This window comes from Calliphora vicina, chromosome 5 (genome assembly GCF_958450345.1).
Source record: "Calliphora vicina chromosome 5, idCalVici1.1, whole genome shotgun sequence".
Classification (NCBI taxonomy): Eukaryota; Metazoa; Arthropoda; class Insecta; order Diptera; family Calliphoridae; genus Calliphora; species Calliphora vicina.
The window spans coordinates 75901660-75919440 of record NC_088784.1 but is presented as its reverse complement, the minus strand read 5'-3'; the positions used below and the strand labels follow the sequence as shown (position 1 = coordinate 75919440).

Below are 17781 nucleotides of genomic sequence, written 5' to 3'. Positions count from 1 at the left end.
CCCCATGTAAGGCCCACTTCCGAAAATCACTCAAAAATATAAATTATTGAAATTTTAAAAGAAAAATGTTTTTGCTCTTTTACTTAGTGTAGGGTGCAGAAAATACTAAAAAAGTGTTAATGAAAGGTTAATAATAATAACGTTTACAATTTTTATTCGATTTTAATAGTTAAAACTATGTTTTGTTAAGAAATAAATTGCCTTTATACATAGGTATAAATTTGTATAAGCTCTCATATCAAAATAAGCAATGAAATGCGACAAAAATCAAAAAAGTTGAAAAATTTAGTTTTTCTTTTAGATATTCTTAACAAAAACAATTCTTATGACTTATAAATGTATCAAAAAATAGACGTCATTTCAAAGCGTAATCAGATTTCTATCCAAACCCGTTAAAAAATTAAAGGTCGGACAAAAACTGATTGAGCTACAGGTCAATAAGTTGGCAAACATCACTGAAAACTGTTTTTTTAGAGCAACTTCTGAAATTGAAGGTGTTTCTGAAATTTTTAGACAAAATTAGTAATGTACTCAGCAAGACCTATAACCCACGCTGGGTCGTTTTCCAAGTTTTTTTTCCATTGTAGCACTGTGTAATTGATTTTTGGCTACTTAATAACTATGGATTTATTTTCATTGCCATAATTTGATTTATATTTTAAAATTTATTCATTACTCAAAATGATCTATATATTTGAATTGCTTTTAGTCGGTAGAAATTGTTTGTCCTTGCTCTAAAAAAGTGGTTTAATGAATTTCGTTCGGACGCCCAGTGCCGAACGTTCTGGACGCCCAGTTAAGGGCCCAACGGATATTGACAGTGCCAAAGATTGTGGAAGACATAGGCGTCACACATGTCACAGTGGTTTAAATTTTGAACAATCACTTGGGTATGAGAAAGCTTTCCTCCATATGGGTGCCGTTTTTGACCCACCCTAGTGCACGCTAGGGTAGATCAATTTCTTCGGATGAGAAATATCGTGAGAGGCGTATAGCAAAATCGGAATCTATACAAAATTCTAAGAAAATTACCAAAATAAAGTATAGGTATTAAATTAAAACCTAGCTCCCGCCGAGAGACGGAAAGATTTAAGATTTGTTCTCAATTTACACAAGATTTAAATTAAATAGAAAATACAGTATTTATACCCGCCACCACAGTGGGGAGGGTATTATGCATTAGTCTAACACCCACCTTAAAGTATAACGATCGACTAAAAATCTTAAAATTAATAACAGTAGAGAAATTGGGCTTATTCGCCAAAATATTGCCAATTAATTGGTTTTTCTCGAAAATTTCAAAATTAAAATCGCAGGTACGGAAAAACTATAAGAGATATTTTCATAATTTTTTCACATTTTTATTCCGTATTATATTCTTAATAAATCCCAATGAGATAATCAAAAAATTCTGAAATTTGTTTAACAAAATTTTTAAAAATTAGAAAGTGGAGTTTTGAAACTGCCGTTAAAAAAAAATTTTTTTTTGGTTACACCTGCGAACAGGTTAACTGTATCCTATGAAGATAAAAACTCATATACAAGTAAATATGGATATATTTTAAGTAAAAATGAGCTTTTATTTTAATATTTACCAAAATATGTTAATTTTGTTCCTACATTTCTTGTTCTAGTTGCCTGAGACACAATAATGGCCTGGCGAATTTTTAATAACTTTAAAATTTTTTGACCAATTTCTGTTTTTTATGTCTCATTAGAACGATAATTACGTACACATTTTAATTCTTTTATATTAAAATGCAAAAGTAAATTTTTAATAGCTAAATTTTTGCAAAAACTGAAAAAAATTTATTTTTTCCCCTTAAAAAAGCGTCTCAAAACTTCAGAGGGCTTGGATGATTTTTTTACTAATGTTCACCAAACTGGAGGGTGAGTGTGGCATGGTGCACTTTTATCAAAACTTATCGCTTGTGGTGTCGGTAATAATTTCTCTAGATTTACATTGAGCTTTCTCAGATATCGCACTATACGAGTTGTTATAGATGGAATCTCATCAAACGAGTTCAAGATAAATTCAGGGGTACCGAGAGGCTCCGTTCTTTATCCTACTCTATTCCTTATTTTTCTAAACGACCTTCTACGTCAAACAGTATTATTTGCCATTCATCTTAATTCAGTTATATACCAAGCCTGTCGGAAATTGGGGCAATGAGACAAAACATGAATCATTCCCTTAATCGGGACCTTGTGACAATCTCTGAATGGGATAGTGCGAATAGGGTCGCTTTCAATGCTCGCAAGACTTAGTGTTGGATGTTGTCACAAAAATGATCGACAGATCATGTCGCTTCATCTGTATTTATGGGTTGTGTAAATATTGTGAAATCAGACGCTCTTGATATTCTGAGCATGAAAATACAATGTGATGACCGCTGGTCTAAACATATACTTCAAGTGTCGAAAGAGGCATTAAGTGTCTCGGTTTCCTGATTCTAATGATTCGCTGGAGCACCGAATCAATGTGGGATGCGTTTCACTGTTCTATCGGTACTATAACTGAATGTTTTCTGATGAAATTGGAACTCGTTTCTTATACCCGCAGATTTTTACATAATACACGTTTTTCATGAAGAACACATCCCTGTGTGGTAGCTTGGCCAGTGGACTGCACAACACACTTCAGGGAAAATTCGTTATTTTGCCATACTGTCCGTATGTGAAACAAACTTTCCGCTGAAGTCTTTCCTGTCATTTTCAATGCCGGAAAGCTCAAATCGAATGTCCCCAAACACTACTCCCTCTTTCCTCCCTCCCATAACATATTTTCCTAGTTCCAACACAATGCTTTGCATGAGTAGGGTCCAAGTGCTGAGTGCTGGTCAAACAAGGAAAAAAGTGAATGTCAAGTTTTATTTACAGCCGAGTAGGGTGTAATAAATTCGACATAATAGAAGACTTAACTGTCGATCATATGTAGCAATCAAAATACTTAAACAAAATCGGAGGATGGGGTTCGCATCAAAACTTTAAATGTATAATATGAAATCTTAGAGTCAATGTTCCTAATAAATAATGTTGAGAATTTCTTTAGAATCTGTAACTTTATTCGAAAACAAACATGTTCAAATGTGTATGCTAAAATCATATATTAATACACATATGTAGATCTTAAACTCTCCTGTCAAAGACCTAACTCAGTTGTCAAAAACCTAAGTGGTGAGAATGTATTAGTAAAACAAGTAAGAAAGTATGGTCGGTCAAGCCCTACCATATAATACGCTACACTAAGTAAAAGAGCAAAAACATTTTCCTTTCAAAATTTCAATAATTTATATTTTTGAGCGGAATTTGTGGAGATACATATATAAATTAAACATTTTTGACCGATAAAGTCCAATTTCGGAAGGACATTTGTATGGGGGCTAGGTGAAATAATGGACCGATTTCAGCCAGTTTCAATAGGCTTCGTACTTGGGCCGAAAAAATAATATGTCCCAAATTTCATCGAAATATCTTCAAAATTGCGACCTGTGCTCTGCGCACAAAGTTTACATGGACAGCCAGCCAACCAGCCAGTCAGACGGACGGACGGGCATCGTTTAATCGACTCAGAAAGTGATTTTAAGTCGATCGGTATACTTTAAGGTGGTGTAGGGTATAAAAAACTATGTGAAAACAAAAACTCGTATGTGTAATTTGTTTCTAGTTTCCGCTCTGTGTATATTCTCTATGGCTAAAAACATGGTAATTCGCAATAATTTCTGTTCATTTCGATCTACAAATAATAATTAAGATTAGAAAAATTAAAGGATTTTTTGTATGGTTTTATTTAATTTTTTATTTCATTTTAATTACTTTTATATAGGGTTTTTTTTGCTACATTTTATTTTTTTATTTTTTAATTGTAATTCATTTTTATGTTTAAACATTTTATTTTTACTTTTTTTGTTAAGACAACTTTAAGATCATCAGCTGATTTTCAATTCATTTATTTTTGTTTTGTTTTTAATATTATATTAATATAAATTACAAAAAATTATTATAAATATTTACAAAAAAAATATATAATTTTTAACTCAAAAGAAATGCTTGTTTAAAAACAATGAGGAATGTTTTCTTTTTTTTTATAAATTTTTTTTTTATTATTATTATTTTTTATTAATATATTTATATTAAAGTAAATTGTTTTATGTCTTACATAAAAATTATATTTAAAACTTATTGTATAATTTATAATATTTTATAGCTAATTAATTAAAATTGGTATTAAAATTAAAATAATAATAATAATAATAGAAAACATCTGATTATCAAATTTTGTTTTTAAATTTAATATTAAATAGTAAAAAAAAACTTTTTTTATACAAGGTGCTTTATTTTTTACACACACACACATTTTTTTTTTAATTTTTCATACAATTTGTTTAGGCATTTTCCTAAAAAAAAAAATAATAAACATTTTCAAATTACATTTTTAATTTATTGTGTTTTTGTTTGTTTTCATTATGGTTTTTTTGTCTTTATATTAAATTTTAATTAATATATATGCATAGAATTATCTATAGGATCGGTTTGGTAAAAGGTTGTTGTGGTTAGAGTAGAAGGAGGTGTTTGTTAAACCGCTGGCCATACCCTAAAATGAGAAAAAAACAGAGAGAGAAAAAATATGGTTAATAAATATTTTTATAATAAAAAATTTAAATGAAATTTTAAGCTATTAGGTTTAAAGAAAAACAGCTTAAAGCTCGCTTTAGTTAAAAGTTTAAGTTCTAGCAACAAAGTAGAGCTTTCAAACTTTAAATGCAGTACAGTATTTGCCTAAACATCAAACGTTTTTGTAAATAATAAAGCTTGAATTAAGTTCTTTGCAAACAGTAAACTTCATTTTCTCAATTTCTGGTTATTGTTTTTTGTAACGATATACTTTCAATTAAAGAAATTTTTGTATGAGTATTGCCAGCATATCGTCACGATAAAAAATCACCAGAGACTGAGAAAATGGGACTAAAATTAACGAAAAATTTATTGAAAATATTTCAAATCATATTTGAAACAAAGACATTTAAAATAATGTTCATTCACACTACTATGTCTGGACCTGGATTTTTCAAACTTAAAAGCTTTACCCCAAAGCTCAATTTTTAAATTTAATAATACCAAATTTGTTCTACAAAGTTTTAATAAATTTACAAACAGATTATGAATAGGGAGGGCCCTTAATATCTATTTCAAGCTTAAAATAATAGAATTTTTCTCATATTTAGATAGTTTTACCTACGTTAATAACGATGGATTTGTTTCTGGCTGATACCAGTACTGAGGTACATAACCGCCCATTTGTGGTGGTGGATTATGATGATGTGTTTGCGGATGTGACGCTGCTGGATGAGGTGGTTGTGGTGTCATTTGCGGTGGTTTATGATCAATCCAATGCGGTTTTTGATCCCATGGCGCTTGCGTTGGCGGACTTAACCCCGTTGGTGGAAATTCTGAAAAGAAATTAAATAAAGATATTGATTAAGTTAAGAATTAAAAATGGATTTTTTAGCTAAAAGAAATAAACAACTAAAAAAAGTACCTTTTTGGTACTTTATTTCAAAACGAAACAAATGAGGAGCCGCAAAACAAAAGGTACTTTTTCGAATTTTTTTTTTAAATTGATTTTTTGGTACTTTTATAATATTTAGGTTGAAATCTTCTAGAAAAAAATCAATTTCCCAAAATTTTTAAATTTTCAAAAGAGTACCTTTTGTTCTGCGGCTCCTCAAATTTGATAAAAACAAAAGAATAACGCACGGAAAAACACATTTAGCTTCGAAAATGTCGAATTTTGTGCCAACAATATGAAAAAAAGAACCGTTGAAGCACACCGATTGCTCACCAAAGCTTATGGTGAATGAGTTCCATCGGTTTCAACGTTCGAAAGAAGGTTCAGAAGTGATGATGTTGGCACGGAAGATAAAGAGCGCTCAGGCCAGTCAAACAAGTTTGAAGACCAATAATTCGAAGCATTACTCCATGAAGATTGTTGTAAAACACATGATGAACTTGAAAAATCATTGGGAGCTACTCAAGCATTCAAATTTCAAAACGTTTGCGAGCAACAGGATTCATCGAAAAGCAAGGAAATTGGGTACAATACGAACTGAAGCTGAGAGACCTTGAAAGACGATTTTGCATGACCGAAATAATGCTAGAATGCTATAAAAGAAAATCATTTTTGCACCGAATCAATATTTGCAATGAAAAATGGATCCATTACGATAATTCGAAGCCTAAGAGATCGTATGTGAAGCCTGGCCAACCAGCCGAATCCATACCAAAGTCATTCATGGCTCTGAGGTAATTCTATGTATTTGGTGGAAACAAAAAGGTCCTATATATTATGAGCTCTTGAAATCTGACCAGACCATCACAGGGAACCTGTGAGAAGCGAGAATTGACCGAAAAACGGCCAGACTTAAAACCGTAATATTCCATCATGACAATGCTCGTCCACATGTTGCAATACCTTTTAAAAAGTATTTAGAAAGAAGTGGTTGGGATGTCTTGCCTCTCCCGTCTTATAGTCCAGACCTTGCCCCATCCGACTACTATTGGTTTCAAGCGATGCAGAACGCTCTCTCTTTGAACAGAGTATCCGAAATTGGCTTGATTCGTTCTTGGCCTCAAAAGATGAACAGCTCTTTTGGCTCGGAATCCATATGTTGCCAGAAAGAAGGGAAAATATCATGTTTCAAAATAAAAGCTAAACATTTTAAAAGATCCGCCATTTTTAAATATTCAATCATGGCAACGCTCGGCCACATGTTACAATGCCTGTTAAAAAGTATTTAGCCCCATCCGACTAATATTTGTTTCGAGAGATGCAGAACGCTCTCTCTAGGATACGCTTCACTTCAGAACAGAGTATCCGAAATTGGCTTGATTCGTTCTTGGAATCAAAAAATGAGCAGTTCTTTTGTCTCAGAATCCATATGTTGCCAGAAAGAATGGAAAATATCATGTTTCAAAATAAAAGCTAAACATTTAAAAAAATCTCGCATTTTTAAGTCATACAGCCAATAAATATTGTTCATATTGTGGGAATAAAAATACTAAACTTAAATAAATATTACTCTTTTAAACCTTTCCATTAGCAGGCCCTAATTCTAGATTCTATATTCCCTAAACTTCTTTGATTACTTTTTATTATAAATAAGATATTTGTTAAAACTTACCGGGTGATAATTCAGATACAGGCGTACTTGAAGGCGTCGGACTATGTCCGGGAGGTAGATAATGTGATGGTGAACCACTATTTGAACCGCCACCGTTATTACCGCCTAAAAATATACAACAGTTTTAAATAATTAATTAAAAATATACAAAACAATAGAAAATTTAAATAAATTAATTTAAATTTAATTGATATTAAACTTGTTATTTGTTAAGCTAAAGTGTTTTTGGAAAACTTACCACTGTGCATATTTTGATTGGGACTATGTTGACCAGGATTTGGACCACCACTGCCCAAGGGCATGCCACTACCTTGACCAGGACCCTGGGCGGCTTTCATCATTTTTTTGTACTTTGAGCGACGATTTTGAAACCAGATTTTAACCTGCAATTAAACAAAAATGATTTGTCAATAACAATTAAACCAAAAAAGCAAACATTTTAAAACTAAACTGTAAAACTAATACAATTTTACATGATATGATTGTTAGCCGTATTAATATTATAAATTATAAATTAATTCAACACTTTTCGATGACAAATTAATAGAGTTATTAATAAAAATAACTGCTTAAGAGAGAGAGGGGGTACAAAACTTATGGGTCATTTTTCATTTAATCAAGAGGTGTGCAAATAAAATCGAAACGAAACGTATGAAACTAACGTTTATAGTGATTTTAATTGGACATTATTAATATAATTAAATAGTTATAATAAACTTTAAGACAAACCAACTAATATGGTGGGGTATGTGGAATTAGTGTGTATGTAGCTATTTGGTGATAAATTAAAGTGACTAGTTAGTTTGAGTAGTTGGTATCTATTTATGAGCTTTAAAAATTTAAGATTTTTATGAAAAGTTTTGAAGAAATATAATAATGATGTCTATGTTGGCAATTAAATGGTGGCATTTTGTAATAATACTTAATAATTATAGTTAATTTAATAAGATTTTAATATGTTTAATAGCCCTCTTTAAATATACTATCATAGTTTATAACTTTATTCATTCATTAGTTTAATTTATTTATTTGTTAGTTTTTTTTTATTCGTTTAACTTAAAAAACTACAATATTTACTAAATAATTTCGTGTTATGAACAAATTTGTTAAGTGAAAAATTTAGTAACAACAAAATTATGATGAACAAAATTCATTCATTATGTTTAATGGTAATTTTTGTTCATAAATTTAAAGAAAAACACGACAGCATAAATGTTAATATGTGTTTGTTATACATATTTACTTACTTAAAGCAATAAATTCATTAAACTAGGGTTTTTATGATTTAATTCAACTTAAAATATGAGATGAATTGTTATTAATACTGAGGTACAAAGAAAAATTATAAGATAATTGACTAAAGGTAGGTGTTAGGCCGGATTTATGATCAATTCAAAGCAATTTACAATCCCAAATTGATTTCAATAAAACTGTGTGAAAATAAAATCCTTACAGGATTTGAATAACATATGCATTTGAAAGCATAATCCCAAATAATAAGAATATTTTCTTAAAAATATTAAAATTGTTGAAATTTTTCCCACAAATTTTCAACTTTGGAGGCATTTTAATTCATAATTTTGTTTCAAATGACCAAAATTTAAATAAATATTGCAAAAGCCCTATTTATAAGAATTAACACTAGCTAACATTCTTTCAAATCGTTTAAAAATTGTCAAAGTTGTGCCATGATCACTGAAAATGGAAATTCAAATTTTTCTATGCAGTATTTTAAATTTTGAAGGTATTTAAATTCATAATTTTGTTTGGAATGATCAAAATTTCAATAAATATTGTAAAAGCGATATTTATAAGGAATAAAATCAGCTATCATTCTTTCAAATCATTTAACAATTGCCAAAGTTGTGCCATGATCTCTGAAAATAGAAATTCTAATTATTCTGACAAGTATTGTTTAACCCTAAGTAGAATTTTCAATTTTGAAGGCATTTAAATTCATAATTTTGTTTAGAATGACCTACATTTCAATATATATTGTGAAATCCATATTTATAAGGAATAAAATCAGCTGTCATTCTTTCAAATCGTTTAACAATTGCCAAAGTTGTGCCATGATCTCTGAAAAGGGAAATTCAAATTTTTCTGGAAAGAATTGTTCAACACTTTCTAGAATTGTTTTCAATTTAGTTAATATTTAGTACTTTTTTTAACAAAAACCAAAAACGATCAGCCTATTATTAATTCTAAATACATTTTTAAAACAAAAATCTTAATTACTGAAATTTTGCCACGCCCACTTGATGAATATTTTCTTAAAAATATTAAAATTGTTGAATTTTTTTTAACAAACTTTCAATTTTGAAGGCTTTTAAATTCATAATTTTGTTTAGATTGACAAAAATTTTAATAAATTTACTAAAAGCCCTATTTATAAGGAATAAAACCAGATACGATTCTTTTAAATCGTTTAAAAATTGCCAAAGTTGTGCCGTGATCTCTGAAAAGGAAAATTCTAAATTTTCTGACAAGTATTGTTCAACAATTTGTAGAATTTTATTCACGTTAGTTAATATTTAGTAATATTTTTTAGCAAAAACCAAAAATGAGTAGCCTATTATTAGTTTTAAATATATTTTAATAGCAAAAACCTTATTTATTGAAATTTAGCCACGCCCACTTGAAAAATATTTTCTTAAAAATATTAAAATTGTTGAATTTTGAGGAATTTAAAGCCTATTATTAATTTTAAATAGATTTTGAAAGCAAAAATCTTATTTATTGAAATTTAGCCACGCCCACTTGAATATTTTCTTAAAAATTTTAAAACATGTGAAATTTTTTCCAAAATTTTTCAATTTTGAATGCATTTTTAATTCATAATTTTGTTTAGAATGACTAAAATTTTAATAAATTTTCTAAAAGCCCTATTTGTAAGGAATAAAATCAGCTATCATTCTTTTAAATCGTTTAAAAATTGCCTAAGTTGTGCCGTAATCTCTGAAAAGGGAAATCCTAATTATCCAGTTCAACAACACTTTGTAAAATTGTTTTAATTTTAGTTAATATTTAGTACTTTTTTTAACAAATGCCAAAAAAAGTCAAACTATTATTAATTTTAAATACACTTTAAAAGCAAAAATCGTATTTATTGAAATTTGGCCACGCCCACTTGATGAAAATTTTAAAGTGGGCGGGTAAAAATTATATTTTTTTTAATAAAAATTATACCCAATATCAAGAAAGATTTGGGTATTTTGATTTTGTCATTCCGTTTGTTAGACATCAACAGTTTTGTCGCAGACCCTCTTTCGTATATATATTCTGGGTCCTCAAAAGATTTTAAGACAATCCAGCTATGTCCGTCCGTCTGTCTGTCTGTTGAAAATGAACAATATCTGTTCATGAATAAATTTTTCTTCTCTGCAAATGTACTACACAACTTTGACATTTCATAATCATATGTATTTAATACACTCAATATTTGAATTGAATTGTTAACCAAAAAAAAAAAACAGTTTGACAACTGACAGTTTAGTGTTAGTAAAAATGGAACAAGAGAGAACAACTCGCATTCCTTTCTGAAAAATATATAAAAACTAAATTCGAACAGACTAGGGTCGAGATATTAATTTAACTTCGACAACTTTAAAAAAAGTAATTGAAAATTCTGGGAGAGTGAATGCAAAACACACTGATCGTTCAAAAACCAGCAAGCGTGAGAGTCCCGAACCAAACACTGAAGATCTGCTACTCCCTATTTTGATTTGAAAGGAAATCTTTTCCAATTACAATATACATATTTAGCACACATTTTCGAACATTTTCGGTTTTTCGGATTAAGTTTCGCAGTAACCGCCCTGTTCACGAACTCAAGTCTAATTACCGGCACATAAAGAGTTTTTTGAATGGATTTTTGAAACGACGCAATTCATTTTCCGTTTGACGACTTTTTTAATCGTCAAAATAAGGGTTCGTGGTTGTCGAAAAACAATTGCATCCACAAGTTGTAACTGTTGGGCTGGATGTATCATTGATCATTACTTCTTTAAACAAGAGGCGGATCAAGCAGTGAAAGTTACTAGTGATCGATATCGCGACATGATATCGTGAGATCTTTCAACCTAAATTGGATGATATTAATGTGGACGACAAGCCATACAGACACATTTTTCACGTTTCGCTGATCAGAATTGGATCATAGATCGTGTGATTCTATTTCTTTAAAAAATAGGCTCGATATCGCGACATGATATCGTGAGATCTTTCTACCTAAATTGGATGATATACAGACCGTGAAAAATCAAAAAAAAATGTTGGCTGAACAAATTTGTGAATAAATCGAATTTTGGTGAATCGAGTTAGTCGGTGTTTTTAGCTTATATTTAGCCATTTTTGGATTGAATTTTTCGATCTTAAATAGCAACCTAAGTTGGACTACTGGTATTGATGTATCAATCAAGTATGAAAGTTATTTGGTGGCTTCGGAAAGTTGACTTCAACAGACAGATGGAAATGGCTGCTACATACAATGACTGTTTTTGACAACTGAGTTAGGTCGTTGACGGGAGAGTTTCTGAGCTATGATAATAACAATATAACTGGGGGAAAACAGGGATTTCTAGCGAATTTAAAACTTGCTTAATTTTTTCCACAAATTAAAATTTTGTTATTATAAATATTAACTCGTTTCCTTACTCATTTAGCTAAATTTCAATATTTCCTTTTAACAAATTAAAATTTGTTTATTATTTTTATTACTTATAGTTATAGCTGAATTGCTAGTAGTATTTGATTTTACTATTACTTAATTAGTGTTTGGTGTTAAAATCATAATTAATTAATAAAAACATTGCACTTGATTGCTTTATTGAGGCTGAATGCGTTTTGCGTGTAAACCAGCATTTTCGGTTTGCACACATTAAAAAGTGTTTTAGGCCAACTACAAAGTTGTTTAAACCACCACAACTTTTCAAATACATATTGGCCAATATCTTTAGTATTAGTTAAGCTTGGTTGGCTGTTCAATTTGTTATATTTTTTCTTGGATTAATATTTTTTTTTTAAAAAAAAGTCTATAAAATATTAAATTTTAGTCAGTTTAATTTAAATGACATGTGTTTATGTTTAATATGAAAAAAAGAATAAAGTAACTTTTTTAAAACTAAATTTACTATAAAGTGTTAAATGTTTATGACACATTATGGGATTTATTACTTTGCTAGGCTGCATAGTAAAATTAATGTTTTAAACGTGGGAATATTTCTATGAAAAATTAAATTTATGAAATCACTTTATGGGAAATAATAAATTAATTTATTAATAAATTTATTTAACACAAGAATAGATTTCAAAAACAGTTCCCAGTTGAATCAAAAGCTAACAATTTTGCAATTTAATTTGAATATTTAAACATTTTAAGGGATTCCCCAGTTATTATTTACATTCTCTCTATGTTTACCTAACTCTCTCTCTTGCTCTTTCTCTCTTGTGGTTTAAAAAAGGAAACTAATTTATAGCTTAATAATGTCAAACCTCTATTTCAACCTGTATTTATAATTCATTAAAAAAAACTCATAAATAAATATAGTAACAATATCTAACATCTAACAAATCTAATATTAACAACTTTTTCTTATTATGACAGGAAGCCATTAAAATCAGTTATAAAATATATTTAAGACCGCTACTGTCTGATGATAATGTTCACTTTACTCATTTGTTGTTTTAGCTGTTTTATTGTGTTTTTAAAAATATTTTTTTTTAAACAAATTTTTTCTACACTTTTATTTTTTTTTTATTTGAACAACAAACCACTTTCGCTGTAAAAACCACTTTCAAAACAATCTAGATTTAAACTAAAGAGAAAAAATGATTAACAGACAAGAAGTTTGTACAAGATATACTTTGCATATAACAAAACTCTTGCTTTTATTTATTTTTTTTAACTTGAAATGGCCATAAGTAGCAGCATAAATTATTATTATGATGATAGAAATGAAGCCAGCCGCTTTTATTTTCAAATGTCAGTTATATTGTCTTAATAATAACAACTCTTATAATAATTACAACAACGATAATGAAATAAAATTAAAATAAAACTTGATGGTTATAATAACAAGTTTAATTTCAGTTTCATTACAAAGACTTCAAATCAAATTTAAAATAAAACATCATAATTCAAATTACAAATCCTTTGCTTAAATGCGGGAATCGAACCCGCCATACTCAGACTGATGATCCAGCACACTATCGTCTAGTCTATAGGACCACACTGAACAGAATTAAAGACCTACATAAAGAAAAGTCCGACAACATTTTGAGTTAAAACAAGTAAGAGAGAGCTATATTTGGCTGTGCCGAATCGTATATACCCTTCACCAAATTATACTTCAAAATACAAATTTTAAATATTTTTAGGTTAACAAAATTTATTGTTTTTTTCATTTTTTGGAAAAACGTTTTTTTCGAATTGTTATTTTAATTATTTTTTGTTTTAATTCTTAATTTTTTTTTAAATTTTTGTTTTAATTTTTTTTTTGGTGAAAAAAAATTCGGGTTAAAAAATATTTTTTTTCCGATTTTGACCCATTGTAGGTCCAACTTACTATGGTCTGATATACGTCGTTGCAAAGGTCTTTGAAATATCTTTCAATAGATATCCATATTGTCTATACTAATGACTCAGTAATCCAGATATAGGTCAAAAATCGAGGTTGTCCTGGTATTTTCCTCATATCTCAGCCATTTGTGGGTCGATTTTGCTGATTTTAAATAGAAAATTTCTCGAAAGCATGTCTGACAGAATTGTTGAAGATTTGGATCCCGAAAATATCTGGGGTATTCAGAAAATTGATTTCAACAGACAGACAGACGGACAGACAATCGACTCCGCTATCTATAAGGATCCAGAATATATATATTTTATAGGGTCGAAAATTATATTGTGGTAATTACAAACTGAATGACAAACTTATATATACTCTTCTCACGAAGGTGAAGGGTATAAAAATATACAAAAATCGCTGTTCCATCTTGCTTCCGCAGCTTTCATTACCAAGTAATGACTTTAAATGCCAAATATGCTGACACTTCACTACTTACACAATGGTGGTTCACACGATATGATTAACGACACGAGAGATTATACGACCAGAAAATGTCTCATGCTGAAATTGAATTGTTTCACGGCCTATATTGAATGTGGCACAATTTAAGCAAAATTCATTCAACAAACTCTATTCGCAGTGCACGATCGATCATTAGGCTTCACATTTTGTGTCAATTGCAGCATGGAGACAATGATCCAAAGAGTATACACTGTTGAAAGCTTCTTGAAATTTCCTATTCTTAACCACGACTCCTAATTGATTGATCCTTGACTTTCATTGCTTCAATACTAACATTTGAAAGGTCCTGAATTCCTCAAATTTTCTCTTCGCGGTTGATAAAGTTACATCAATATTCCTACCATATTTTGTACGATATTTTGCGAACTGTGGCCGCCAAATAAAGCTAATGTAAACACTAACACTATTTGCTATACAGACAAAATGACACGTTAAAGCTTCTTTCAAGTATTTTACACTTTTAAATACCCCAGAGACCTGGTCATAATTTAAAAAACTGGTAGGAGAACAAGAAAAAAAAAACAATAAATAAATAAATATAAAAAACACTTGCGAGTCTTGTCTTGTCTTAAGACCTGTCATAAATGTCTGTAATCTGTTAAGCAACATCTACAAAAAAAATAAAACTATAGAAATAGAAACAGCAACAATAATAAAGAGAAAAATACGTACAAAAAAAAAAAAAAAACATAAATTATAAGAGCTGACATGTTAAGGAAGTGAGTGATCAAGTCGGAAAACAAACTTGTTGCTGTTCTTTGTTTTTTCTCATTCCTGCTAAAACTTTATAAACATGTAAACAATTGTAAACAGCAGCCAAAAGTAGGTTAAAAAGGATGTCAGATTCTCTTGTATGCTAATTTTCTCTTTTCTTTAAACTCTGCTTACAAATAAAAGCAATATAATTGAAAGTGTTTTTATGGTTTTTGTAGTAAATGACATATTATTGACATATTTGTTCAAAAGGGGCTTTAAACACACTTTTACTTTCCTTAATTTATTTTTGTAAATGTCAAAAGAAGGCCAGCTAGACAGACAGCAGCACTCCAACAAATGTTATGCTCCATTGACCGCAAGTTTTAAATTGAAATTTTAACAGAATTTCAACAGATGGGTATTTGTATGGGTTTGTATGATAAAAAAAGCTATAAAGTTTGAACAGCCATATGTATGATGCTAAAGTTAATTGAAAATACTTTAAGTTTTCATAAAATTCATTAATTTAGAAAATTAAAAAAAAAACAACTTAGTAATACATAGTTCAATAATTTCCTTAAACAAATAAAATTCCCTTAAGTACACAGTTCGTCGCACACAGTTCGAACATTTTTAATCAAATAGGGTCGGAATATTGATTTAACATCGTCAACTGTGAAGAGAGTAATTGAAAAGTTCAGCGAGATTAGATCAATTGGTGATGCTAAACACACTTGTCGTGCAAAAACAATATCAATATCGTGCATATAGCAATATCGAAGCAAGGCGTGATCAGGACCATCAATTCGACGTCGTTATCAAGAAATTTCAAGAAGCTTTCTACAGCTCCCTACTCACAAAGTTCAATTGACACAAGAACTGAATGCTCATGATCAGCCACAGCGAAGAATCCAGGAATATCAATACGACGTCGTTATCAATAATTGCAAATTTCAAGAAGCTCTCCACAGTTTCCTACTCACTGAATATCTGCGCCTCCATGCTTACAAAGTTAAATTGACACAATAACAGAAGTCTCATGACCAACGAAGAGAATTATTGAAAAAATCAGGGAGATTAGATCAAAAGATGATTGTAAATACACTGGTCGTTCAGAAACAAGCCGTTCACATATCAATATCGAAGAAAAGCATAAGAGCGTTGCTAAATCTCCAAGATCGATCAATTCGGCGTCTTGGTTAAGAATAGCAAATTGCCAGAAGCTCTCTACTCACTAAAGATCTGCAGTTATTGAATAATTCAGAGATATTGGATCAAAAGATGATGATAAATACACTGATCATTCAGAAACAAGGCGTTTACATATCAATATCGAAGAAAACCATAAGAGCGTTGCTAAAACTCCAAGCCCAATCTAGTAGGCGTCTTGGTTAAGAATAGCAAACTGCAAGAAGCTCTCTACTTACTGAAGATCTGCATCTCCATGCTTACAATTTTACAATGTTCAATTGACACAAGAACTGAAGCCTCATGAACAAGCACAGCGAAGAGAGGAATTGAAAACAAGGCTACATATCAATATCGAAACAACGCATAGAGTTTTGGAAAAAGTTTCAGGGCCGATTAATTAGGCGTCTTGGTTAAGAATAGCAAATTGCAAAATGCCCTCTGCTCTCTGAACATCTGCGTCTCCAAGTTCAATTGACACATGAACTGAAGTCTAACGACCAGGCACATCGGAGAGAGTTCATTAAATGGACAAGTTGGATGCTGATTTTTCATGGAAAATAATCCGATCCAAAACGATGAAGATAAATTTCACCCAGATGGCTTAGTTAATCGTCAAAAGTTTTTATGGAATTGTTTGAAGTCAACAACCCCACAACCACTCAACCGTCGAAGAGTGATCATGGCAAACTATTCGACATATTGTTGTCAAACTCAAAAAGAGCTTGCAAAATCATTGGAAGCTACTCAAGCAGCAATTTCACAACGTTTGCTAGCAGCAGGTTTCATCCAAAAGCAGGGAAATATGGTACCATACGAATTGGAGCAGACAAACCTTGAAAGACAATTTTGTATGTCTGAAAAGCTGATTTTGAACCCTATAAAAGAAAATCGTTTTAGCACCGAATCATTAGTTGCGATTACGACTCATCCAAAGGCAAGGAAATTCGGTTCAATAGGAATTGAAGCTGGGAGATCTTGAAATAGGATTTTTGTCTGCAGGATTCATCCAAAAGCTAGAAAATTGGGTACCATACGAATTGGAGCACATCGAATTGAAAGCAAATTTTGTATGTCTAAAAAGCTGATTTTGAACCCTATAAATGAAAATCGTTTTATCACCGAATCATTAGTTGCGATTACGATTCATCCAAAGGCAAGGAAATTCGGTACCATACGAATACAAGCAGGGAGACCTTGAAAGACAATTTTCTATGTCTGAAAAGCCGAGTCATTAGTTGCGATTGCGATAACCCGAAGCGTAAGTGATCGTACGTGAAGCCCAGCCAACCAGCCGAATCGATATCAAAGCCAAATATCCATGGCGATTAGGTAATTCTCTTTATTTGGTGGGAGCAAAAGGATCGTAGCTATTGTGAGCTGCTGAAATTTGACCAGACCATCACAGGGAATCTGTACAGAACGCAACTGATTCGTTTGAAGCGAGCATTAGCCGAAAAACCTATTATTCCATCATGAAAACGTGTTAAAAAGTATTTAGAATGAACTGGCTGGGATGTTTTGCTTCACACACTTTATAGTCCAGACCTTGCTACGTCCGACTACTATTTGTTTCGATCAAAGCTGAACGCTATTTCTGGGATACGCTTCCCTTTGGAACAGAGTGT

General features: G+C 30.6%; 1 protein-coding gene across 4 annotated transcripts in view; it reads right to left on the bottom strand.

Annotated features, from left to right (window-relative positions):
* Window positions 1-4470: 4470 nt before the first annotated feature.
* The window catches only part of Dll (Distal-less), a 95105-nt gene continuing 81794 nt past the window's right edge, over window positions 4471-17781 (bottom strand). For 2 of the 4 annotated variants that reach the window (XM_065513649.1, XM_065513651.1), the window contains 4 exons: window positions 7420-7564; window positions 7182-7286; window positions 5236-5450; window positions 4471-4594 (listed from right to left, as the gene is read on the bottom strand). In XM_065513649.1, coding sequence (XP_065369721.1) covers window positions 5236-5450; window positions 7182-7286; window positions 7420-7564 — 465 coding nt within the window. In that variant the 3' untranslated portion in view covers window positions 4471-4594. The remainder of the gene's footprint in view (window positions 4595-5235; window positions 5451-7181; window positions 7287-7419; window positions 7565-17781) is intronic. The other 2 variants (XM_065513648.1, XM_065513650.1) reach the window with 1 other exon arrangement.